The sequence below is a fragment of the Pogoniulus pusillus genome, chromosome 26 (genome assembly GCF_015220805.1).
Source record: "Pogoniulus pusillus isolate bPogPus1 chromosome 26, bPogPus1.pri, whole genome shotgun sequence".
NCBI classification, from domain to species: Eukaryota; Metazoa; Chordata; class Aves; order Piciformes; family Lybiidae; genus Pogoniulus; species Pogoniulus pusillus.
Window position 1 is genome coordinate 271378 of NC_087289.1, and position 24336 is coordinate 295713.

At 57.3% G+C, this 24336-nt stretch overlaps 1 protein-coding gene across 1 annotated transcript; it reads right to left on the reverse strand.

Annotated features, from left to right (window-relative positions):
- Positions 1-649: 649 nt before the first annotated feature.
- Positions 650-23167, reverse strand: EHHADH (enoyl-CoA hydratase and 3-hydroxyacyl CoA dehydrogenase). Its single transcript, XM_064165036.1, has 7 exons — positions 23031-23167; positions 18259-18362; positions 16892-17064; positions 15086-15197; positions 14136-14240; positions 9400-9741; positions 650-3248 (listed from the first exon to the last, which is right to left on the reverse strand). Exons 1-7 carry the CDS (start codon positions 23096-23098, stop codon positions 1978-1980), a joined length of 2175 nt encoding a protein of 724 aa, XP_064021106.1. The 5' UTR covers positions 23099-23167; the 3' UTR covers positions 650-1977.
- Between the last annotated feature and the right edge of the window lie 1169 nt (positions 23168-24336).

Genomic DNA, 24336 nt, shown 5'->3' on the forward strand with positions numbered 1-24336 from the left:
TGGCAGGGGGGTTGGACTGGATGATCTCCAGAGGTCACTTCTAACCTCTACCACCTTTTGATTCTCTTAAATGGAGTGGGGCAAATGCCTCATCACGAAGATGCTGCAGATGTGGAGAGGAATTTCGCCCACAGGGTAGAAGCTGATGGGTCGGGATATCCTGACACCAGCACCCCTCCCGCAGAGGCAGGACATGTCCTGTCCTCCACAGCTCACTCCTGCTGCAAGGGGATTGCCCTTTGCATCTCATCTGCCATCCAGGGAAGCCCAGGGCATGAGGCCCGGCAGAGGGCACGTTCTGTGTGCAGGGCTGCCCTGTGGGTGACACGAGGGCTGCCAGCACCGGGCAGTGCCAGCGCCGGGCAGTGCTGTTGTGTAACGCATCACGCGGGTGCCCTCGGTGGGAGCCATGCTGCACCTCCGAGCGAAGGCTGCCCGCCCCCGGCCGTGCTGCTCCCCCGAGGACCACCACCGCTCTGCTGGGCCTGCAGTTAACCCTTTCTCTGGGCCTGGGAAAAGTCCTCCCCGGAACCCTTGGCTTGTCCCCGCCTCGGTTTCGCACCCCGGCCACTGAAGGGCTGGGGTCGGTAAAGGGCCAAGCAGGGCACGTTCAGGACAGGAGAAGCATGCAGCCTTGTCAGGCACAAAGTCCTCCACAACAAGGCAATTATTTAATTCCACTGTGCAGATGAGCCACGGAGAAAAAACAGGCAGCAGCAGGCCTGTTTCCTGCCATCCCGATGGTCCCACAGCACCTGGCACTGGACAAGCAAAGCAGGTTTATTAAAAGGCAAAAGTTAAGCATTGGATGTCCCTGGGAAGGGAATCCCCACACCGTCCTGGAAGAGACACTCAGACACAAGAAATGGCAGACTTTGACCCAAGACATCAAGCCTGGAACAACTTCGGCTCACTTTTCCCCTGCTTTCAGCTAGAAATCTGCCACCCTCCAGCCTGCCTGCAGTGAGGTTCCTGCTCTTGACCCCTGCTCTCCTCAGCCTGCCTCTGCCTGTGTGCACACCCAGCAAGGGCAGGCTGTGTTTCGGTTGGAGCAGGCTGACCCCAGCGCCTGCTAGCAGCAGGCAGGCAAACAGTGGCAGTGAGGGCAACACTGCCCACAGTTAGGTGCAGCAGAAGACGTTTCTGCTCACATAAAGCTGGGAGGGGAAAAGGACAAGGGAGGATGCAGGTCGATGTGTTTGTGGCTTTCCTGTCATTGCTGGAATCCTGGGGCTGCCCCTGCCCCAGCTCACTGCAGTTCACTGCACCTCCCCTCTGAGAGCAGCTGTGCCCTTTGTGTCATCACAGCAGGAAGGGAGCAGGCAGCAGCTGGCTGTCTTCAGGAGAGCTGGGGAGCCCAGTGGGGACACAGGACAGACCTGAGCAAGCTGGGCAAGAGATTTAAGGCAGGCTCTGGTAGATGCAGCTGGTGCCGAGTGAGTTGTGAGCACCACTCTCCTGCCTCCCACCACGACTTGCCGCATGGGCTGTGAATGCTGCTCCCTGCTCCCAACAAGGACAGGCTGGAGGCACAGCTGTGAGCACCTGAAGGCACAGCAGGATAAGGAGGGCCTTCAGACAGCTGCGTGCAGGGCAGGTGGTGAAGAGGGAGGCAGGCGATGAGAAGGAAGGGCAGGCGGTGAGAGGGAAGGGCAGGCGGTGAGAGGGAAGGGCAGGCGGTGAGAGGGAGGGCAGGCGGTGAGAGGGAAGGGCAGGCGGTGAGAAGGGAGGGCAAGTGGTGAGAAGGGAGGGCAGGTGGTGAGAAGGGAGGGCAGGTGGTGAGAAGGGAGGGCAGGTGCTGGCAGCGGTTACCACAGCGAGAAGGACTGAGGCCGATCAGTGGCCACAGCCATTGCGTGCGCGGGCCAGGGCCCATGACATCGTTTGAGAGCCTGTGGCACTCTGGGTCCGCTGGAAGGGCAGTGCAGTTTCAGCTCTTGCGTCAGCAGCTCAGCCTCCACAGCGGGCACCAGGGCATCACAGCTTGCTGCCATGCTGGCCAAGGCAGGACATCCACTCCTGGAGGGGAGGGCTGCCCATGGCTACCAGCCTCTGCAGCCAGGCGCTGGGCCGGAGCTCGGGGCTGTCAGGGTGGGCCTCAGAGTACTTCTGCAGCTGGGCCAGGACGTGAGGCAGCCCCAGGGTGGAGGCGTAGAACATGGGGCCGCCCCTGTGCCTCGGCCACCCGTAGCCATTGGTGTAGATGACGTCCAGGTGCTCCGGGCCCGCTGCGATGCCCTCGGCCAGGATGGCGAAGCCCTCGTTGATGAGGGCCAAGAGGCAGCGCTCCAGGATCTCCTCCGGGCCGATGGCGCGGGGCCGGATGCCGTGGGCATCCCTGTAGTGGCACAGGAAGCTGTGCAGCCAAGGGTCTGGCCTGGCCACCCTGCCCCCGGCCCGCTCGTACAGGTACCAGCCCCTGCCAGCCTTCTGGCCAAAGCGGCCCTGCTCGCACAGCAGGTCTGGCAGGGGGCTGTAGCGGCGGCCCTGCCGCTGCCGCGGGGGAGTCCCTGCGGGAAGCGAGGCCCCGGTCAGGCCCTGGCCCTTCCGAGACCTCCAGCCCACATCCAGCCCTGCCAGGTCAGACATGCGGAAGGGCCCTATCTTAAACCCGAAATCTTCCAGCACCTGGTCCACCGCTTCTGCTCTGCTGCCCTCCTCCAGGAGGAAAACTGCCTGCTGCAGATAGGGGAACATCATCCTGTTCCCCACGAACCCGAAGCAGTTCCCCACCACCACCCCGACTTTGTGCAGCGTCTTGGCCAGCTGCACGGCCGTGGCGATGGCGCTGGGGGCCGTGTGCCAGCCGTAGATGATTTCTACCAGCCTCATGACGTGGGCAGGGGAGAAGAAGTGGGTGCCAAGGACCTGCTGTGGGCGGCTGGTGGCAGAAGCTATCTCATCGATGCTCAGGGCTGAGGTGTTGGTGCACAACAAGGCCCCTGGCTTGCAGACCTTGGACAGCTTGCGGAATATTTCCTTCTTCAGCTGCATGTCCTCGAACACAGCCTCGATGACCACATCCACATCCGCTAGCGCAGCCAAGTCCACAGCGAACCGCAGGCGCCCGGGGCCACGGAAATCCAGGGCTGGGGCACCCTGCTCCGTTTTTGCAGCCTCACGCTCCAAAAGGGCCATCACAGCTCTCCTTCCCGCGCTCAGACACTCCCCATCCTGCTCCAGGGCCACCACAGGTATCCTGGCCTTAACCAGAGATGTGACAATGCCTCGGCCCATCGTGCCCAGCCCTAGGGATACAAGTGACACAGAATTAGAGATCCATAGATTCACAGAGCCACAGAATGGGTTGAGTTGGTGGGGACCTTGAAAAGCATCCAGCTCCATCCCCATGCCATGGGCAGGGTCACCTCCCACCAGCCCAGAGCGCTAAAGGCCTCATCCAGCCTCCACTCTCACTCTCCTCTCTCAATGGCTCAAAGCCATTGTCCCTCAGCCTGGCACTCCCAGCCCTTCTCCAAAGTCCCTCCCCAGCTCTCCTGCAGCCCTTCAGCTCCTGCCAGGCTGCTTTGAGGTCTGCCTGCAGCCTTCTCCTCTCCAGGCTGCACAGCCACAACTCTCCCAGCCTGGCCCCACGGCAGAGCTTCTGCAGCCTCTGAGCATCTTGGTGGCCTCCTCTGGAGCCTCTGCAGCAGCTCCAGGCCCTTCTTGAGCTGGGGTCCCAGAGCTGGAGGCAGTGCTGCAGGTGAGGGCTGAGCAGAGCAGAGGGGCAGGATCTCCTGTGAGGGCTGCAGCCAGCAGGCAGCTGACTCTGGGCTGTGCCCAGTGCTGGCTCCTGGGCACTTTGGCACCAGCTGGCACCCACAGGGCCTTCTCCCCAGGCCCCTCCTGAGCCACTCCTCACCCAGCCTGGATTTGTGCTTGGGATTGCCCTGACCCAGGTGCAGGACCTTGCTATTGGCTTAAATCAATACTTCTTCCAGGATCAGTGTTCTCCAGCTCCCTGCTCAAGGGAAGCTCTGCAGTGCTGCCAGCTGATCCCCCAGGCTGCTCTCATCCACATGTGGTATGAGCAGTCCCAGCTAGGTTTCAGCCATCCCAGGACAGACAGACATACTGTAGTATTTCACTTTCTAGGCCACGGGAGTAAGCTTACAGAGAAGGGATGAGCTTGCCAAGCTTGTTTCTGACCTAGAAAAGCTGTCTCTCAACTTCCTACATAACTCTGCACTGGAATGATGTTTAATGAAGCTGGCAGAGAGAGTAATGAAAGCCCCGAGGGTTTTGTTCCATTAGAGTTTGCACAACAGGAATCCCCTGGAAGTCTTTTCTAAAATTGGGCTATAACATCCAGGAGGGATTCTGCTGCCTAGCAGAGGAAGAAGCACTTCTGAGGACTCCTCTTTTCTATTTTGTAAAGCTGAGTGACTCTGGGGAAAGAACATATAAGAGCAGAAAGAGGTGGTAGGGAGGCATTGGGCTTACCTGTGCAGACGGCTGGAAAAGAAGGGGCGATGTGGCACGCTCAGCTCACACGGAGCAGAACACAGCTAGGAACCACCCCAGCACCTGTCCTGGGTATGCTGCTTCCTGCCCCAACCCATGTCAACTCCCCTCTACTCTCATGCAGGGCCAGTTTTCAGAGCTGGGATCTATGCCCAAGGCACAGCTTTCAGAACAAGATTGAAATCTGCTTCAGGACAGAGAGCAATGTCTGCAGCTTGCTTACAGGATGGCTCAGGTTGGGAGGGACCTCAGAGCTCAGCTGCTCCAACTCCTTGCCATGCCCAGGGACATCCCTCAACTGGAGCTGGCTGCTCAGGGCCTCACCCAGCCTGGCCTTCAACAACCCCAGGCAGGAGGCAGCCACAGCCTCCCTGGGCAGCCTCTGCCAGGCTCTCACCACCCTCACACTCAACAACTTCTTCCTCAGCACAACTCTCCCCTGCTCTGCCTCAGCTCCAAACCATTGCCCTTGGCCTGGCTCAGACCCCCTCAGCACAAGTCCCTCTGCAGCCTTCCTGCAGGCTCCCTTCAGGCACTGGCAGCAGCTCTGAGGTGCCCCTGGAGCCTTCTCCTCTGCAGGCTGCACCCCCCCAGCTCCCTCAGCCTGTGCTCACAGCAGAGCTGCTCCAGCCCTGGCAGCATCTTTGTGGCCTCCTCTGGCCTCACTCCAGCAGCTCTGTGTCCCACTCACTCTGGGGACAGCAGCACTGGAGGCAGGGTTGGAGGTCTGAGCAGAGCAGAGCCAAGGGGCAAATCTCTCTTGCCCTGCTGCCCACACTGCTCTGGCTGCAGCCCAGCAGAGGAAGCTTCTGGCATTCTGTTGTGAAATGGAGCTGCTCTTGCACTCTGCGCATTTCAGGCCAAACATGGCTATGACAAATCCATTTGCTGGGCAAGCTGAGTAATTACTTTCAATCATTGATCTGTCACGTGAAGTACTCAGAACATGAACATCCATGCACTATCTACTGATGGACTTTAAGGCCAAGCTTGCAAACAAATTACCTCAAAATCTGTACAAAGCCATTTGTGTGCACACACAGGAGACACAGAGAGCAGTAGGAAAGGTGCTGAGCTAGGATGAGTGACTGGAAATTGGCAGGCAGTGGAGGTGACCCTCTATAGACTCAGAAAGCAGGTAAGGGCTGCTTCAGTTCTGCTGCACACAGCAACGATCTGCTGGGGGTGGTGGACTGCTGGAGACTGCAGCTGCTTCTCTGTTTCAGAGTACTAATTTGGAGCAGAAATAATGTAAACACACAATGTTAGGGGTTGGAAGGAACCTTGAAAGATAGAGTCCAAGCCCCTGCCAGAGCAGGGCACCCAGAACACAACCAGGTGGATTTGGGATGGCCCCAGAGCAGGGATGTCCCCACAGCCTCTCTGGGCAGCCTGCTCCAGGCTCCAGCACCCCCACAAAGTTCTCCCTTCTGCTCCCCTGGCACCTCCTTTGCTCCAGCTGGCACCTAGTGCCCCTTGGCCTGTCCTCAGCCACCCCTGAGCAGAGCCTGGCTCCAGCCCTGCACATCTTCAGCAGCAGCACTGAGGGCAGCCCTCAGGCTCCTCTGCTCCAAGCAGCCCCAGCTCCCTCAGCCTGGCCTCCCGGCAGAGCTGCCACTGCCTGCAGCAGCCTGGGGGCTCTGGGCTGGGCTCTCTGCAGCACTTCCCTGAGCTCCTTCCTCAGCTGAGGACCCAGAACTGGGCACAAGATTGCAGCTGTGGCCTCAGCAGGGCAGAGCAGAGGGGTAGGAGAACCTCTCTGCCCTACTGAGCACAGCCCTTCCAATACTCCAATTCTCCTGCTGGCCCATGCGCTGATGACCATGGCGCGTGGGTGCAGCATGTTGCTCTGCCTGCCTTGCACTCTGCCCTGAGAGCAGAGACAGCCTGGGTCACCTCTCTGGAGTCAGTATTTATGTGGCTGTGTAGCACTGTTTTAAAAAGCGTCAGCTCCTCAAAACTCATCCCCAAGAGGCTGACTGCTGCTGCTGCTGCAAGTAGGCACTGAAGAGCCAGCGTTGGGGACACGGCACAGCACGGCACTGGATGGAGAATGGCTCTTTGTTACACAGCCTGAACCCCCCAACAGCTGTGCTGGCAGCTTCTGTGCCTCCCTCTGCTGCACTGCCAACGGCCCTGATAGCAGAATGCACAACAGGAGAAAAACCTCCCAGAGGAAGCAGGAGAGGCAGAGTGGCTGGCAGGAAAAAGTGACCAGAAGCAGCGGCACAGTGCAGTGTGGGGGCCAGAGCCAAAAGGAGCTCACCAGCAACCTCCAGATCAGCAGATGTCACTCAGCAACTGGTACCTGACATGAGCAAGTGGCACAGACAAAGCAAACTGTACCTGTGCGCTCCACTGTTAGGAGCAGTGACTCAGAAAAGAGATCAGGGTCAAGGCCCTGGGGTCACTGATAAGCTTTAATGACCCAGACCAGCTACACCTGGAGCATCCACCCACACCAGCTTCCCATGGCCTTCAGAGCTCCATTTAAGCTCAGGCTTGGGGCTTCAGCCCTTTCCTAAGCCACACTGGAGGAATCCTGGTGGCTTCCTGTGGCTGTGGCAGGCTATGGACACTGCTGATCCAGGCTCTAGCTGCAGATTGACTTTCCAGCTTCGCCCTGCATCATCATGGGAACTCTGCTCTCAGGGCCTGCCCTGCCTGCCTTGCTCAGGACTGTAACTGACACAGCAGAGACTGTGCTGCTGTTCAGAGGGAGGGAGGTGTTGAGAGGAACTCCGGGAAGCTCAGCAAGGGAAGCTGTAAAGTCCTGCACCTGAGGAGGAATAGTCCTGTGCACCAGCCTGTGTTGGGGCTGGCTGGCAACCAGCTCTGCAGGAGCTGGGGTCCCAGCAGACACCAAGCTGACTGTGAGCAGCAGAGTGACCTTGTGGCACAGCAAGACAGTGGTACAGTGGCTGTACGAGGAGGAGTCCTGCTGCCAGGTGGTGGCAGCCAAACTGTCCCCTCTGTGTAACACTGCTGAGGCAGTACCTGGAGTTCTGAGTCCAGTTCTGGTCTCCCAGCAGGGGAGTGATATGGAGCTGCTGGAGTAAGCTGGGTGAAGGGCACCAAGATGATCAAAGGACTGGAACATGTCTCATGAGGAAAGGCTGAGAGACTGTGTCTGCAGTCTGGAGAAGGCTGGGGGAGGACTCCCCAAGGGCTATGAACACCTGAGAGGAAGCTATAAAGGAGACATAGCCTCACTGACAAGGCTAGAGGTGATGGGCACAAACTGGCACGAGAGGTTCTACCTGAACTGTTTTTAATGTGGGGCAACTGAGCACTGGCACAGGTTGTTCAGAGGTTGCACGAGGAGAAACTTCTTTGATGTGAGGGCAGCAGAACCCTGGAGCAGGCTGCCCAGAGAGGTTGTGGAGTCTCCTTCTAAGGGGATTTTCCAAAACCACCTGGATGTGCTCTGTGTGACCATCCCTGGGTGCCCCTGCTCTGGCAGAAGGTTGGACTGGATGGTCTCCAGAGGTCCCTTCCAACCCCTAACCTTCTGTAATGCTGTGAATGAGCCTCTCAGTGCAGAGGCCTGAGAAGCACCCAGGAAAAAGCAGAGCTGCTGTGCTGTGGTGAGCTTCCCCTGCAACAGAAGGGGCATCTTCCAAATGTTCCATTCCTCTCTAACCATTTTTGAGTGGTGCTAGCTCCAAGACACTGCTTTTTAAATCACAGCAGGGCATCCAGCATTTAGATTAAATTGCTCTTATCAAAAATTATAAAGGCATTATCTTGCTGGGCTACAAAGTGGCAGGAGTGGATCCCACTGAGAGGAAGTCTTAAAATGCAGCAGTCAAGACACTGAACACATCTCTGGGCAGTTGCACAGGTACCTGCAGTGCAGGACTGGGCTAGCAGGAGGGGGATGCTAGGGAAACCTGCTTGGAGCAGGGAACAAAGCCAGGACTCAGCAGGCTGTCGTAGACTACAGAACGGCTCAGGTTGGAGGGGCCCTCAGAGATCATCCAGTTCCAACCCCCTGCCACGAACAGGGACACCTCTCAATTGGCCCAGGTTGCTCGAGGCCTCATCCAGCCTGGCCTTGAATACCCTCAGGCAGGAGGCAGCCACAGCCTCCCTGGGCAGCCTGTGCAGGAGTCTCACCACCCTCCTACTGAAGAATTTCTTCCTCAGCTCCACTCTCCCCCTGCTCTGCCCCAGCTCCAAACCATTCCCCCTTAGCCTCCCTCCAGACAGCCTCAGCATAAGTCCCTGTGCAGCCTTCCTGCAGGATCCCTTCAGGTGTTGGAAGGCAGCTCTGAGGTCCCCCATAGCCTGTGCTGGTATCGAGGACTGCTGTGACCCAGATGCTCATCCCCCTTCCCTTCAGCCGTGCTGTCAGCTGCGGGCAGCAACACCCGCACCCGGGACAGCAGCACCCGCACCCGGGACAGCAGCACCCGCACCCGGGACAGCAGCACACTCACCCGGGACAGCAGCACCCGCACCCGGGACAGCAGCACCCGCGCCCGGGACAGCAGCACACTCACCCGGGACAGCAGCACACTCACCCGGGACAGCAGCACACTCACCCGGGACAGCAGCACCCGCACCCGGGACAGCAGCACACTCACCCGGGACAGCAGCACACTCACCCGGGACAGCAGCACACTCACCCGGGACAGCAGCACCCGCGCCCGGGACAGCAGCACCCGCACCCGGGACAGCAGCACCCGCACCCGGGACAGCAGCACACTCACCCGGGACAGCAGCACCCGCACCCGGGACAGCAGCACCCGCGCCCGGGACAGCAGCACCCGCACCCGGGACAGCAGCACACTCACCCGGGACAGCAGCACACTCACCCGGGACAGCAGCACACTCACCCGGGACAGCAGCACACTCACCCGGGACAGCAGCACCCGCGCCCGGGACAGCAGCACCCGCACCCGGGAGAGCTGCGGGCAGCAGCAGCCTTACCTATGACAGCGGCGGTGCGGACGGGCTGGGGGGCCGCTCGCTGCCAGGACGCTCCCGTGGCTGTGGCCCACCTGTGCATGGCTCTCTCGGCAAAGAAGAGGTACTGCAGAGCCTGGGCCTGGCCCGAGCCCAGCAGCACCCCGAACAGCTCCCGCTCCCGGCGCACGCCGGCTGCGAAGGGCTGCTGGGTGCAGGCTCGGACCGCCTGGAAGCACAGCTCCGGAGCCAGGCACCCGCGGGCCTGCTTCTTCAGCTTCACAAGAGCATCGCTCAGGAACGCTTCCATATTGGGCAGTTTTGGAACCGGCTTTTGGCTGAGCCTGCGGGGTCCCAGGGGCTGGCCTGCAGGTAGAGAAGAGGAGATGTGGACTGGAGCAGCCAGGGCTGCCCAATCCCAGACGCTGCCTGCAGCCCACGCCGCAGGCCGCGGGAAATGCACATCCTAAGCCGACCCCTCCCCGAGCACAGGAGCCCTCTGCTCCCTCTGCTCCTAAGCGTGGCTCAGGCGGCGGCAGCTGAGGAGCTAGGAAGGGAGAGTTCGTGCTGGTGTGCCGGCAAGGGCTGCTGGAGCACAGACCCGGGAGGCTCACTGCAGACAGTGCTCGGTTGCTATGGTGACACCTAGAGAGGGTTTTAATTGAGAGATGCCCAAATCCTCTACATCCTCTCCAGAAGTACATGGCGAGGTGCCTGCTAGGAGATCTCTGGCTTCTGTCCTCGGGTCTTCCTTGGCTCTTAGTGGCAGCTTGCCTCAGTGAAGACCATGAAGGGCCAAGCTGAGAAGCTCAGGATATTCCACCATTGTCACAAAGGCCTTCTGGTTGTCACAGCCACATGCAGATGCCTCACTAACGGCAGCAGTGCAATGCATGGCTGCTGCGGCACTGCCCCTGGCTGCTCCAGGACTGTCACCAAAGCAGGCTGCTGGATGGGTCCCCTCCAGCGAGAACCTCATGCTGGCAAGATCTGTGGTACAGTCTCACTGCCCTGGTTTCTCTGAGGTCTGCCGCAGCAGCACACTGCCTTCACAGGTGGCATATCGCATCCAGCTCCCCTTCTGCCTGAGTTAGGGAAGCGCCAGCGCAGCGGCAGCAGACATGGGAGCAGGAGACCGACCATAGATCGGAAGCTGCAGAGCAGAAGCAACAGCAGCACTGCAGTCGTGGCTGCCCAAAGAATGAGTCCTGATTCCAGTTCTCCCTGCAAGACTGAGCAGTGTTGAAGTGGAACAGGAGTTCCCAGGGTGAGTTAAGAAACTGATTTCCTGAAATGGTCTGCAGGGCTCAGGGCTTCTCATGAAGGCTTTCAGAGAGCAGGAAGATGAGCACCACTGTGCCAGGAGCTGCCCTTGTAAACAGTTCACGAGAACAAGGCTTGCACAGCAACAGTGAAGCTGGTTTGCAGCTGCCACTGCTGCAGCGCTGAGTCGGGATAATGTTCATTTGCTGTACAATCCTTCGTGCCTCCCTTCCCTGGGCGTTTCTAATGCAGGAATGCTCTTTATCCACAGCCCTTTACTTAGTACTGGAACAGGGAGTTCCAGTCCCTCACAAGAGAGAACCTCGGGCTTGACTCAGAAAGATCTGATGGCTGGAAGGCCACTTAAGACTGAGCAGGTGAAGGGACTCTGACATGGGAAAGACTGGCAGAGAAGAGACATTGCTGGAAGCCCTGGAGCTTGGCCTTCAGATGGCAAATGGTCCTTGTGAACACAGACACTGCTGGGGCCAGGTCCTCAGAGCAACAAAGGAGGAGTAACCCTGCTGAGGCTGCTGGAACAACTCTCCCTTAGCTGCAGGCTGACTAAGCTTTGCTCAGTGATTCTACAGCTCCTCCATGCAGTGTCACTGCTTCTGCACTGCTAAGAAACAAGAGCAGACTTAAGGGCAGGAGAAAAATGAACTGAAGCCACATCTAGGAAGAAAAGCACTTGACACTGTCCTGCATGACATCCTGGTCACTGAAGTGGAAAAGGAGGGGCCCGAGAACTCTCCCCACAAAGCTCTTGGTAGTGCAAATCTCCAGTCAAAGTGGAGCTACAGAGCAGGAATCTGCCGGTGGCGGCCGTGAGCTCCGGGCAGCAGGCTCCTCTGAGCAACAGTGTGCTCAGGATCCAGGAGGTTGTTTCACAACTGTCAGGCACTGTGTAACAGCTGCCACAGAAGAAATGAGCAAAGATCTACCTTTCACCCAGCTTCAGCCAGCATCTGTGTAAATGCAGAGGGCCTGCTGGCTTGCCATCTCTAGCAGTGCCCCTGGTGCTGTGCCACCAGTAGTGGTGTAGAGCCCAGGCAGGGCATCGTGCCAAAGGGAACACTGCTTGTGGGGTTCATTTGTCCACAAGAGCAGGAACACATTGGTGCTCTCCCAGCAGATGGAGGAACAGTTCTTGGACAAAATCATGGAATGGGTTTGGTTGGAAAGGACCTTAAAGCTCATTCAGCTCCAACCCCTGCCCATGGCAGGGACACCTCCCACCAGCCCAGGTAGCTCAAGGCCTTATCCAGCCTGGCCTTAAACACCTCCAGGTCTGGAGATCCTGTGCATGATAGTGAGCTGGGAAACACCCAGATGTTTGTCTGGGTGTGTTGTGATTGTGCCTCCCATGAACCCCTGCAGAGGTCCAAGCAGCTCTGACCAAGTCACATAGCAAAAGAAAGAGGAAGCAAAGTGATAAAGCCTGTCTGGATGTGTTCCTCCGTGATCTGTGCTAGACTGTGTGGTCCTGCTCTGGCAGGGGGGTTGGACTCGATGATCTCTGTGGGTCCCTTCCAACCCCTAATATCCTGTGATCTTGTGATGCAGACCTGCAGGAACAGAGTCCTGGCTGAAGCTCCCAGACAGGGACTTGTTAGAGGAATACTCTGGAGAAGACATCACATATGAGTTATGATCTCCTGGTTGCTGTTCAGCCTCTGTGCCTCCTGCTAGGCTCGGACTGTCACTATTTCAGTTCTTCAACCCAACCCTGCAAGGGTCATGGGACTCAGAAAATTTGAAGGTAGAGCATCTAACCTGAAGGAATTTTGCTTTTTCCCTTTGAAGGCAAAATGAAAACAACCTGAGCTTGCAGGCTCCCAGTTCAGGCTATCAGAGGGCACACACGAGCTGGGAAGCAGTTCTGCATTTCTGTTTCCTAAAAAGACAAATGAGTCAAAGCTATTTCTAAGGAGTGAAAGGAAATATCTCTGGCTTATCTTAGCAGCAAGGGTGAAGTTTATCACCCAGCTTTGCTAAAGAACTGTGCTGGAACAGTCTGACTGCAGATGGTGAAAGAGAAAAGGGGACTGCTTATGTCAGCAGTTCTGCACTCAAAATGAAGCTCCAAAGCACCAAGACACCACACTGAGCAGGAGTCTAGCAAAGGACAGACTCTTTTTGCACCCATCTGGTGGATCTCAGGTTGTGCACTGATCTGGGCCAGCTTAAAAATACAGTGTACTGTCACCCAGGACAACACTGTTTCAGCTCCCAGCACAGGAGAGATGCTCCTACAGAGAAGAAAGAGCCTTGTCTGCACTGAACTGCAGCAGCAAAGCAGCACCACAGCACTGCCTGTGACAGCAGAGGGCTTTCTGCTCCTTGGCTGCATGTCATAGAATCATAGAATCAACCAGGTTGGAAGAGACCTTCAAGATCATCCAGTCCAACCTATCCCCCAGCCCTAGCCAGTCAACTAGACCATGGCACTGAGTGCCTCATTCAGTCTTTTCTTGAACACCTCCAGGGATGGTGCCTCCACCACCTCTCTGGGCAGCCCATTCCAATGCCAATCACTCTCTCTGTGAAGAACTTCCTCCTAACATCCAGCCTATACTTTCCCCGACACAACTTGAGACTGTGTCCCCTTGTTCTGTTGCTGGTTGCCTGGGAGAAGAGGCCACCTCCCACCTGGCTACAACCTTCCTTCAGCTAGTTGTAGACAGCAATGAGGTCGCCCCTGAGCCTCCTCTTCTCCAGGCTAAACAAGCCCAGCTCCTTCAGTCTCTCCTCATAGGGTTTGTGTTCCAGGCCCCTCACCAGCTTTGTCGCCCTTCTCTGGACACGTTTCAGCACCTCAACATCTCTCTTGAATTGATAGCTCCCAACGAAATCCTGATGGAAGTCAATGGCACAGGGAGGTGAGGAGTGGGAAGATACCCTGTTGTGTCTCCAGCTGACACTCCTCAGGCTGCACAGGGGACGTTCCTCTTCCTGTGTTAACTTCACTGAGCTTGATTGTGCTGTTCCTAAGGTGAAGGGAACAAAACCTCTCCACATCCTTGCAATTGTCACAGGCTGTTCTCTTGCACTGCAGCTAAAGGATTAAGGACAGAGACACTTGCAGACTCTGGGATCATGCAGCTGAGCTGAGGAGGTGCCAGCCCCTGCTCTAGAGCGAGAAGGTTCTTTCTGATCAGCCACTGCTGCTGCAACACAGCTGGGATCTCACACCGGAGGTGGAGGGGGCTCTCCCTCTCCAACATCAGCGGATTGCAGCAGCCTAGGAGCGTGTGAGCCTGAAGAGATAAGGAAGAACTTGATCCTCACTTGCATTTCTGCAGCTCTCTACCAACTGAATTTTTCACCTCAGGTAACATCAAGCAAGCTCTGCAATTAATTCATGTGAGCACGGATGCCAAAGCCCGGTGGAAGGGGCACAGACACTGCAGTAGGCTGCTGGGCTTTGCCCTTGCTCTCTCCAGCCCTGAAACATCACCAATTACTTCTTGGCATCACTGCAATTCTTTCCTCACCAATCACTTTCTTTGCCAAGTCAATCGCTGCCTCAACTGTGTTTTCTTCCACAGCTTCATCAATCAAGCCCAGCTTCAGAGCTTCAGCTGCTGGAATGTGTCTTCCTGTGATTAAAAAGAGACAAGAGGTGACCACAGTGGTGAATGGTGGGCAGCCGAATTCTGTTCACAGGTGCATGGAGTTATAGACTGGTTTGGGTTGGAAGGGACCTTAAAGGGGTCCTGGATCATCTAATTCCAAATCCCCTGCCATGGGCAGGGACTCTTCTCACCAGCCCAGGTTGCTCAAGGCCTCATCCAGCCTGGCCTTCAGCACCTCCAGGGAGGTTGTGGAGCACAGAATCACTACACGTGATTGAAGATCACATTGGGTGATTCTGTGCTCTGCAACCTCCCAGGGCAGCCTGTGCCAGTGTCTCACCACCCTCACTCTCAACAATTTCTTCCTCATCTCCACTCTCAATATCCCCTCCTCAAGCTTCAATCCATTGTCCCGCATCCTATCACCAGAAGCTCTTCTCTAATAAGTCCCTTCCCATCTTTCCTGTAGCCCCTTCAGCTACTGGAAGGCTGCTCTAAGTATTCCCCCTGGAGTCTTCTCTTCTCCAGGCTCAACAACCCCAGCCCCCTCAGCTGTCCTCACAGCAGAGGTGCTTGAGGCCCTGGATCATCTTTGTGGCAGCCTCTGGACTAACTCTAGCAGCTGTCCCCATTGTCCCTTTGATCAGGTGACCAAAAGATGAGCCATGCTTGTCCTCCAGTACATGAAGTGGAGCCCACAGTCCCTGCCTTGGAAGCAAGCATGTCCCTGTTCTGGCCCATTGCCAGTGGCAGACAGCTGGACCTCAACCCAAGCAATGAGTGCTAAGAAACATCATCTGCCCAAGCTGGTGCTATGACTCAGGTCCACATTCTTATCCACAGAGCAAAGCCAAGGCACAGTCCTGTACCTGTAGTGATCATCTCCAAAGCAGCTGGGACCCCAATCAGTCTAGGCAGTCGCTGAGTGCCTTCAGCAGCTGGAAGTAACCCAATGGTGACCTCTGGCAAACCCATCCGTGCCTGAAGGGAAGCCAAATGGAACAGGTCTGCTTAGGGAGGGTGATAACTGTGAGCAGAGGCAGAGGAGACAGCTCCTCTGGGAAGCCTCAGGACTTCCACAGAGAAACTTCTCCCTTGGCTTTTGCCAAGAAGACAAAAGCTCACTCAGACACTTCAGAACTTGTGTCCAAATGAACAGGACAAACATCACCTTTCAGAGGACGTTTGTGTGACAGGACAGCATGGGAGGGGAGCTGTGGGGCCAGCAGCATCCCCCAGACTGACACCTGAAATCACAGATCCTGCAATCCTGGAATGGCTCAGGTTGGAAGGGACCTCAGAGCTCAGCTGCTCCAACCCCCTGCCATGCCCAGGGACACCTCTCAACTGGATTTGGTGGCTCAAGACCTCACCCAGCCTGGCTTTGAAGTCCCCCAGGCAGGAGGCAGCCACAGCCTCCCTGGGCAACCTGTGCCAGGCTCTCGCCACCCTCACACTCAACAACTTCTTCCTCAGCTCCACTCTCCCCTGCTCTGCCTCAGCTCCAAACCATTGTCCTTGGCCTGGCTCAGACCTCCTCAGCACAAGTCCCTCTGCAGCCTTCCTGCAGGCTCCCTTCAGGCACTGGCAGCAGCTCTGAGATGCCCCTGGAGCCTTCTCCTCTGCAGGCTGCACCCCCCCAGCTCCCTCAGCCTGTGCTCACAGCAGAGCTGCTGCAGCCCTGGCAGCATCTTTGTGGCCTCCTCTGGCCTCTCTCCACAGCTCTGTGTCCCACTCATGCTGGGGACAGCAGCACTGGAGGCAGGGTTGGAGGTGAGGTCTGAGCAGAGCAGAGCCAAGGGGCTCTCCTGCCCTGCTGCCCACACTGCTCTGGCTGCTTTCTCCAGGGCTGCTCCCAGGCACTGTGCACCCAGCCTGGATTTGTGCCTGGGGCTGGCTGACCCAGATGCAGGCCCTTGCCCTGTGACTTGCTGAGCCTTGTGCGGTTGGCACTGGCACACTGCTCAAGGTGATGCTTTGAAGCCATTGTTAGGAAGTGCTGGAGGGCATTCTGTGAGTCACCTCTCAGCTCACTGCCCTAATCCTTGGGAGTTTAGTAAAGGGAAAAGAGACCAAACTCTTTTCTAAGCTTTCCTCAGGTGGCTCCTGGTGCAGCTGATAGTTTAGCAGGGCTATGGCAGAGAAGCCAGGGGCAGCAGGCAGAGGCTTCTTAAGTCGCTCTAGAGTTTGTTGTCTTGTTTCAAAACCATTAGAGTGCACATTCCCCACTGAGCTCTGATTTGTTTACTTTGAGGGTGCTGGAGCCCTGGAGCTGAGGGAGGCTGCGCAGAGAGGCTGTGGAGTCTCCTCCTCCGGACACTTTCAAATGCCACCTGGATTGGTTCCTTTCAACCCCCACCATTGTCATTCAGTAGGGCTTAGGGAAGCAGGGGCAGCGCTGCAGGTGAGGAGTGAGCACCCACACTTGTACCTCGGCTCTGAGGCCCCCTCCTCAGGGCCATGACCCCAGCAAAGCTGCTGTCCCACTGCCCTGCAGCAGCTCTCTCCCACCCTCTCCATGGCCATGCCCACACACTTCATACAACATCCTGGGTTGGAAGGGACTTGGAAGATCATCTGGTTCCAAGTCCCCTGACACAGGCAGGGACACCTCCACTAGACCAGATGCATGACTCTGATGCCTTCACCAGACTCCAGTTCTCAGAGTGTGTTACCTTCACATGTGCAATGCGATAGTGACAGCCAAGTGCCACCTCCAGGCCTCCTCCCAAGGCAAAGCCCTCAATGGCAGCCACCACAGGCTTCCTGCTGCTTTCGATCAGAGAGACCACAGGGCCCAGGGCAAGGCCCTGCCTCCTGGGAGATGAAAACTCTCGAATGTCAGCTCCTGAGGTGGCATAAAGAGATGAAAAGCAATTAGTGGGCAAGACAGATGCCACTCGGTGCCACTGAACACAGCTCTCACAGATGATCAGGTCCCTGCAGAAGCTGCTGCTGACAGCAGAGTGGCTGACCGGAATCTGCCCTTTGGGGCCACTTTGAAGAAACTCAGGCCCCTTCAGCCTGTGCAGAGGCTAAGTACAGACATACCTTTGGGGTGGCCTAGGTGACCTGTGGAGGTCTCTTCCAACCCAAACCATTCTCTGATGGTTACTGTACTGATCACACAGACATCCATGCCTGAGCCTGGAGCAGGCACTAGTCACTTGCACCTAGCAAGCAATGGACATTCCCTAGCTTCCCACAGTTCTACAGCTGGAGAAGATCTGCTCTGCACTGCCATCCCAGCCCAGGCAGGATCCAGAACCTGGCCCAGCTGGTGCTCCAGAGGTGTTAAAGCAAGCTGTGGAGAGTATGGAGGCACCAGTGCATTAGGGAGATCACATTGGTGCTGGGCTGGGAGAGACCTTTGAGATCACTAAGTCCAACAACTCACCACTGCTGCTGAGCCACTGCCACTGAACCATGTCCCTCAGCACCACATCCATGGCCTTTAAACACCTCCAGGGGTGGGGACTTCACCACCTGCCTGGGCAGCCTAGGACAGTGCCTGAGAAGCCTTGCAGGGAAGAAATTTGCCCCCACCTGTCTCTGAGGCAGGACACAAGAGGGGCACAAGCTCTGCATCGCCTGTGGCAGCAGGTGTCAGACTCAGCTCAGCAGCAGGGGAGCCAGCAAAGCCAAGCAGCTGTGCAGAGCAAAGTCTGACCCTGCTTGAGGCAGTGACATTGTTTGAGAAAGGAGGAACAGCTGCAGGAAACAAAGCTGAAACCTGCAGTTCTTCCGTGACTCAACCTAGAACCCGCTCAGACCTCAGAAGGAACTCAGCAGTTTCTGGCCCTTGGCTGGTGTCTCCGAGCAGCTGTCTGTCCTTTCAGCAGGACATGCAGCTTAGTTTTGGCCTGGACCATCCAGCTCTGTGTGCCCTTCCTCAGCCGTGGCACAGCAGAACAGCAAAGCCTTGTGGCCGCTGCCAGCCAAAGCAGGGCTTTCAGCAGCAGTGCTAGAGGCCACGGACCTCCAGGTACCCTGGGTGGAAAGGGTTTCTCCTTTCCTAGGCTGTTGGTGGGCAATGTCTTACCTGCACTGAACTGCCCATTTTCACCACAAATCACAGCAGCTTTCACCGAAGGATCTGCCTCTGCTCTCCTCAGTCCATCCTCTAAGGCCTGGAGAACTGTCAAACTGAAACGGCAGAGAGTCAGTGAGTGTCCTTCTGAGATGCCTGCACTGTACACACCAAGTGTGCCAGGCAAATTGACCTCAATGTCCAAGCAGCTCTCTCCCCCAGCCTGTCTTCTGCCACAGCTTTCCCAGGTGAATCCTTTTGTCAGTCTCCCTCTTCCTTCATGGGGCAGTGCCAAAATCCAGCAAGCTTCTGAGTGCTGGGCAGAGCTGTCTCCTGGCTGTGGCACTGCTGCCCCCAGAGCAAGCAGCACAGGGCCACATTCTCTTGGATGTGTCTTTAGGAACTGAACTCCTGGATTTTCAGGGAAGCAGTTTAGCATCACATGAAGAATCTTTAATGCTAAACCACTGCCAGCTGAGGGCTTTGGAAAACAGGAGCTGCAGGGCTGACGCCTGCTGCTGTGCTGACCCTTCTGAAGGTCTGTACCTAGGTCCAGACTTAAACTTGTGTGGGACCCTGGTAGACAGAACCTAGGCCTAAAAAAACACACAGAAGGTTTTGTTTTGTCACAAGCAGTACATGGTCAGCAAAGGACTGCAAAATGGAGCGGCAGAAGTGTAAATGCTGCTTTCCACATCGGGCAGGTACAGACTGTCCTGCCTGTGCACCCACTGCACTGAGGAGATCAGCAGCTGATTTCTGCAGGGAATGACAGGGTTGGCCTGGGTGGAAAAGAGCTCTGAGATCAGAGTCCAAACACTGCTTTCACAGAAGAGAGAAGGCCACCTCTAGGGGTACCCAGAGCCTCCTCTGCAGGCTGCACAGCCCCAGCACCCCCAGCCCGCGCTGGCAGCAGAGCTCCTCCAGCACCCACAGCCACTGCCCTGGGGACACTGCATGTCTCTAGCACCCTCCTGCACCTGCCCACCCGAATCTGCCTGACCCCCTTCTGCCCCTCTGATCCCTCTGCCTGCACAGCCTGCTGTGGCCAGCTCTGTAGATCTGTGTACATCAGGCTCCAACTCATTTAGACCAGGAGCAGCAGGCTTTGCCAAAGGCTTTATGCTTTGGTAAGCCTTGGCCTTGCCCTGCTACAGCCACTCCCCTCCAGACTCATGGCACTCAGATTCCTTAATGCAGGGCAGGGCACCACCTCTGGGACTGCTCTGCTTGTCCCTTCCTAGCTCATCCCTGACTCCTGCAAATGCCCATTCTAGACCTATGCACATGGTGTGCTTTCTGCTGCAGAAAAAGGATGCCTTCTGCTCTGCTCCTGACATCCTGACGGTCCCCAGGATGTTGTGGCATTCTGGGCTGCCCCAGCACGTGGAGCTGCTTTCACAGAGCTGTCAGAGGTGAGGATCCCTTCCCTGGTCTGTAGCTGGCAATTTTGGGCTCAGCATCCTGCAAGCTTGTCCTGGGATATATTTTCTAGTTAAAGAACCTTTACCTACTTTTTTTAGCATGCCTTGACTCATGCCTTGTGGTTTTTTTTTAGTGTTAATTCCCAGTTTATATCTCTCCTGGCACGTTTTAAGGGCTTTCTTCATCTCGTTTGAGTAAGCTTTCCACTTCTTAAACCCATCCAATATTCCCTTAACCTGGTTAGCTTTCCCACCAAGCCATGCTGAGCTTTTCCCAGCTCGCCTGCTCCCTGAACAGTTGACCTGAACCCTCCAAACAGCCCACAGTCAGACAGCAGCAAGCAGCCTCCCTCTTGTTCCAGACCTCCTGTCTTGGACAGCTGCTCTCAGCTTTTTGTTTGAACTAACTGCTGGGCATTCACAGACTTGGTGCCATGGTCTAGCCTTGAGCTCTGTGGTAAAGGGTTGGACTTGATGATCTGTGAGGTCTCTTCCAACCCTGATAATACTGTGATACTGTGACTCCCCTGGTGTGCTGGGCTGAGCTGGGCTGCCCTCTCCTGCCTCGAGTTAGCTCCAGCTGTGCCACACAACAGCTAACACAGCTGGAAAGGCCTCATGCACATCAGGTAAGGCCCGAACCAGAGTGGCATCTTTGCTGTGGACTTTTCCAGCAGTTGGTTTAGGAAGCAGACACTCAGCACACCCTAGAATCTTCCTGCATCCTATCCTGATGAGGTCAGCACAGTCTCATCACTGTGACCTGTCTGAAGCTGCAGCTTCCTTAATCTCCTTTACATTTTGTGACCCTGCTGCTGCCCAGGGAGCAGGAAAAAAACAGCCAACCAAATCAAACCTGGCACACACCACCCCTGCTGCTGGAGAGCAAGATAAGCCTGGCGGCGGCCTTGGTGGGTGCCATATTTGCTGTCAGACTCACCAGTCAACAAACCTTCCTCAGCAAAGTGCTGCCTGGCAGGCACCTGCACAGCAGTGCATGGTGCCAGTGGAGGTGGCAAATTCCTGCCCACCAGTGCCTTCTGATGTGCCAATGCCCACTGTGAAGGCCTGGGAGCTGGGACAACAGCACTGAGTGTCACACAGCAGGGAGAGGCTGGAGCAGAGCAGCAGAAGCTCAGCAGTCCTCTACAGAGCATCTGTGCTGCTGTGAAATTCAGCTCTGAGGCTTGCAGGACACAGCTCCTGTCTGCAACATTCACTGCCTGTCACCTCCACAGCCAAACGTTGCCAACAGCAGTCACAGACCTGCTCCCCTCTACTCCAGCACGGCAAGGGTGCAGAAGGAACACACAAGCACCAGAGTGAGCTCTACCGTTTCAGCCACAGGTCTCAGCTAAGACCTACTGGTTTTGCTGGGATAGAATCCCAGGCTAGCCACGGGCTGCAGGCAATCAGCAGCTCTGAGCCAGCCAGCACAGCTGACTCGAGTTAGCTACAGGGGAGTCCCAGCCCATCAACACCACACTCGGGAAAGGAGCTTTGCTGAGAGGGCAGCTTCTTGCTAGAGCCTTCTACTTGGGTTCCTCCTTGCCCTGCTTCTTCTGCTCCCAAGGCTACCCTCCTGGATACTGTGGCTGCTGCACTGTTGCCAGGCTGAGTGGAGTTTTACAGTTTTGAGGCCTCAAGAGACCTGCTCTAGTGGGAGGTGTCCCTGCCTGTGGCTGGGGGGTTGGAACTGGGTGAGCTTTGAGGTCCCTTCCCAACCTAAACCATTCCATGATTCCATGATTATCTCTTATTGTGTTGCCACTGCTATTAACTTGGCAGTTTCATTAAATCCCTTTTCACTGCAACCTCATTCTCTCCCTTTCCTTATCCCCCTTCTATCTAGGGAGAGGTCCTTGGCTGATAGAGCAAGTGCCAGAGTTTAGCCCCAAATAGAGGCTAACTGTTGGCAGCCATCTAAATCCATGCTGTGTAGGATTACAGAATTGTCAGGGTTGGAAGGGTTCTCCAGACTGAATCCAGCCTCACTCAAGGTCAGGCTTGCTGTGTCCCTGGGCAGCCTGCTCTAGTTGGACAAGATGCCCTTGGAGGGTCCCTTCCAACCAGTGCAATGAGTCACTCGCAGCTGTCTCCTGGTGGTAACTACCTGGACAGTTAGAAGGACCTTACCCCATTCCTTACCCTGCTGCAGCCAGAGCCGTTGCACTGCCCAGCAACGCAGCTCCCCGGGAGGAGCAGCAGTTGCATTTCCCGGTCTGGCAGCTTTGTCTCAGCAAGCCGTGGGTCACTGAGCACCGCTGCAGTGGTGGGGTTTGGTTTGTGACTGGGCACTACCTGAGCACTCTGGACCGGTCCCGAACAGCTCTTCGCCTGCAGCCACTCCGCAAGGGTCTGTGTGCTACTCAGAAATAAAGCACCCAAGCCGCAGCCCTTCCGCGCTCTGCAGAGCCAGAAAGCAGAGCCAGGCGTGAAGCCCAGCGCCCCACGGGCTCCGGCAGAGCGGCTCTGGCTTTGCTTTTCGCTGCCTTGTGCTTGAGACCGCCTGGGGCTTTCTTGGTGAGGATCAGTATGGAGAGGTCAGTTCCTCACTCTTTTAAAATGCAAATGAGCTGCCTCGGCTTCTGCCGGCCCCGGCCGTGGGTTCATGCCGGTGCCAGCTCCTCCGGCTGAGCCACGTCTGCTGTCTCCAAAGCCCTTTGCCCTAACCCCTGTGCTCACTTGGACGGCGCAGGGACCCGCTCAGCAACCAGAGGCAGGAACCTGCAGCAGAGCGGAGAGGAAAATTCGATCTCATCTACCAGCTTTGGAAAAACTCCAGGACGAAACGAGGAACTGCTGCCACCGCTGTGCAATTCCCAGCTGGAAGCATCGTCCTCACGTTCAAGTGGTGACAAATACACCCGGGTTCTGAAGAGCCTCCGGGGGAGGTGGCAGCAACAACCTGACACCTCTTCTACCACTGCGAGCGACAGTAAGGAGAGGTCACGGAGGAGTTCCGCCTGCTTTGTGCCACGGGAGATGTGAGCTGCCCTGCGGAGCCTGCCGGGCTGCTGCCGGCACCGAGCGCTGCTGCCGGTACCGAGCGCTGCTGCCGGTACCGAGCGCTGCTGCCGGTACCGAGCGCTGCTGCCGGTACCGAGCGCTGCTGCCGGTACCGAGCGCTGCTGCCTGGGGCGTCCCTCGGCCAAGGCTTTCAGGGGACTGCCCGCCCTGGCGTCAGGAGCGGGGCGCAGGCGGCGAGGACGGAAATCGGAGCCAGCCGCCCTGCTCCGCACGGGCACTCAGCGCTACCCCGGCGGCGGCGGCGGCGGCGGCTGCGGCCCAGGGCTCCAACATGGCCTCCGCCCGCCCGGGCGGCGCCGCGGCGGGGGAAGGCGAGGCGCCCGCCGTTACCTGAGCGCGTTGACCGGCGGGTTGCAAAGCCGGATGACGGCCACGGTCCCGCTCGCCTGCTGCGCCATGCCGCCCGTCCGCAGCTCTCCGCGCTGCCCAGCACCCTGCCTGGGCCGGCAGCACCCGCCCGGCCCGGCCCCGCCCGCAGCGGCAGCGCCAGCGCCGAGCTCGGCCCCGCGGGGCAGTGCACCGCTCACCGCGCTCTGCAGGTCAGCTTCTGCACCCGCGGTAACCTCGGGCGTTGTTTTACATCGCACCTCAGCTCGGTGCAGCTGTACCGAAGGTAGTCGGTCTGGAACGGCTGTGGCCAGAGTAGCGATTGTGCCCCTGGGCTCGGCGCTGGCAGGGCCACACCTCCAATACTGGGCTCAGGTTTGGGGGTTACAGCACAAGAAGGACACTGAGGTGCTGCAGCGTGCCCAGAGAACAACAAGGTGCAACAAAGCTGGTGAAGGTCTGGTAAATACCTCCAGGGATGGGCACTGCACCACCTGCCTGGGCAGCCTGTGCCAGTCCTTGACCACTCCTGCAGCAAAGAAGCTTTCCTAATTTCCAACCTAACGCTCCCCGGGCACAATTAGGACATTTCCTCTCCCCTTATCAGCTGATCCTCGGCGGCAGAGCCCAACCCACCCCTGGCCGCAGCCTCCTCTCAGGGAGCAATGAGCTCTGCCCTCAGCCTCCTCTGCTCCACACTGCGCACCCCCAGCTCCCTCAGCTGCTCCTCCCCAGCCCTGCTCTCCAGACCCTTCCCCACCTTTGTTGCCCTTCCCTGGACCTGCTCCAGCCCCTCAGTGTCCTTCTTGGAATGATGATCCCAACACTGAACCCAGCACTCAAGGAGTGGCCTCACCAGAGCAGAGTCCGGGAGGACAGTCCCTGCCCTGCTGCTGCTGCCCACACCAGTACTGATCCAGGCCAGGCACTGGTGCCCTTCTTGACCACCTGTGCACAGCCTGGCTCATCTCCAGCTGCTGCCACACAGCACTCCCAGGGCTTTCTCTGCTGTGCACTTTACAGCCACTGTGCCCCGGGCCCGGAGCCTTCCTGGGGTGGATGTGACTGAAATGCAAGCTCTGGCACCTGGCCTTGGTCAGGAGAGTGAAGCCTTTCCACACCAGCTGCCCCTCGCTGTTACTCATGGGGGTGCTGTGATCCACGAGCAGGACTCGGTGCTTGGCTTGTTGAAAGAACAACTCAGTATCTGCTGGCCGCGGGTACCGCTCCAAGCCCATCCCATCGCTGCTAGGCTCCCACGGTTGCCTGGTTTCCAAGCAGCACCTCCAGGCCCGCGGAACTGCTGCAG

Bases quoted from the DNA above. Each gene is read 5' to 3' on its own strand.
- EHHADH (XM_064165036.1), bottom strand. From the start codon at position 23,098: ATGGCGCAGCAGGCGAGCGGGACCGTGGCCGTCATCCGGCTTTGCAAC. The intron at 18,363-23,030 runs GTAACGGCGGGC...CTGCCGTTTCAG, and splicing joins CCGCCGGTCAACGCGCTCAG to TTTGACAGTTCTCCAGGCCT. The intron at 9,742-14,135 runs GTGAGGAAAGAA...CTCTACCTGCAG, and splicing joins CTTGGCAAAGAAAGTGATTG to GCCAGCCCCTGGGACCCCGC.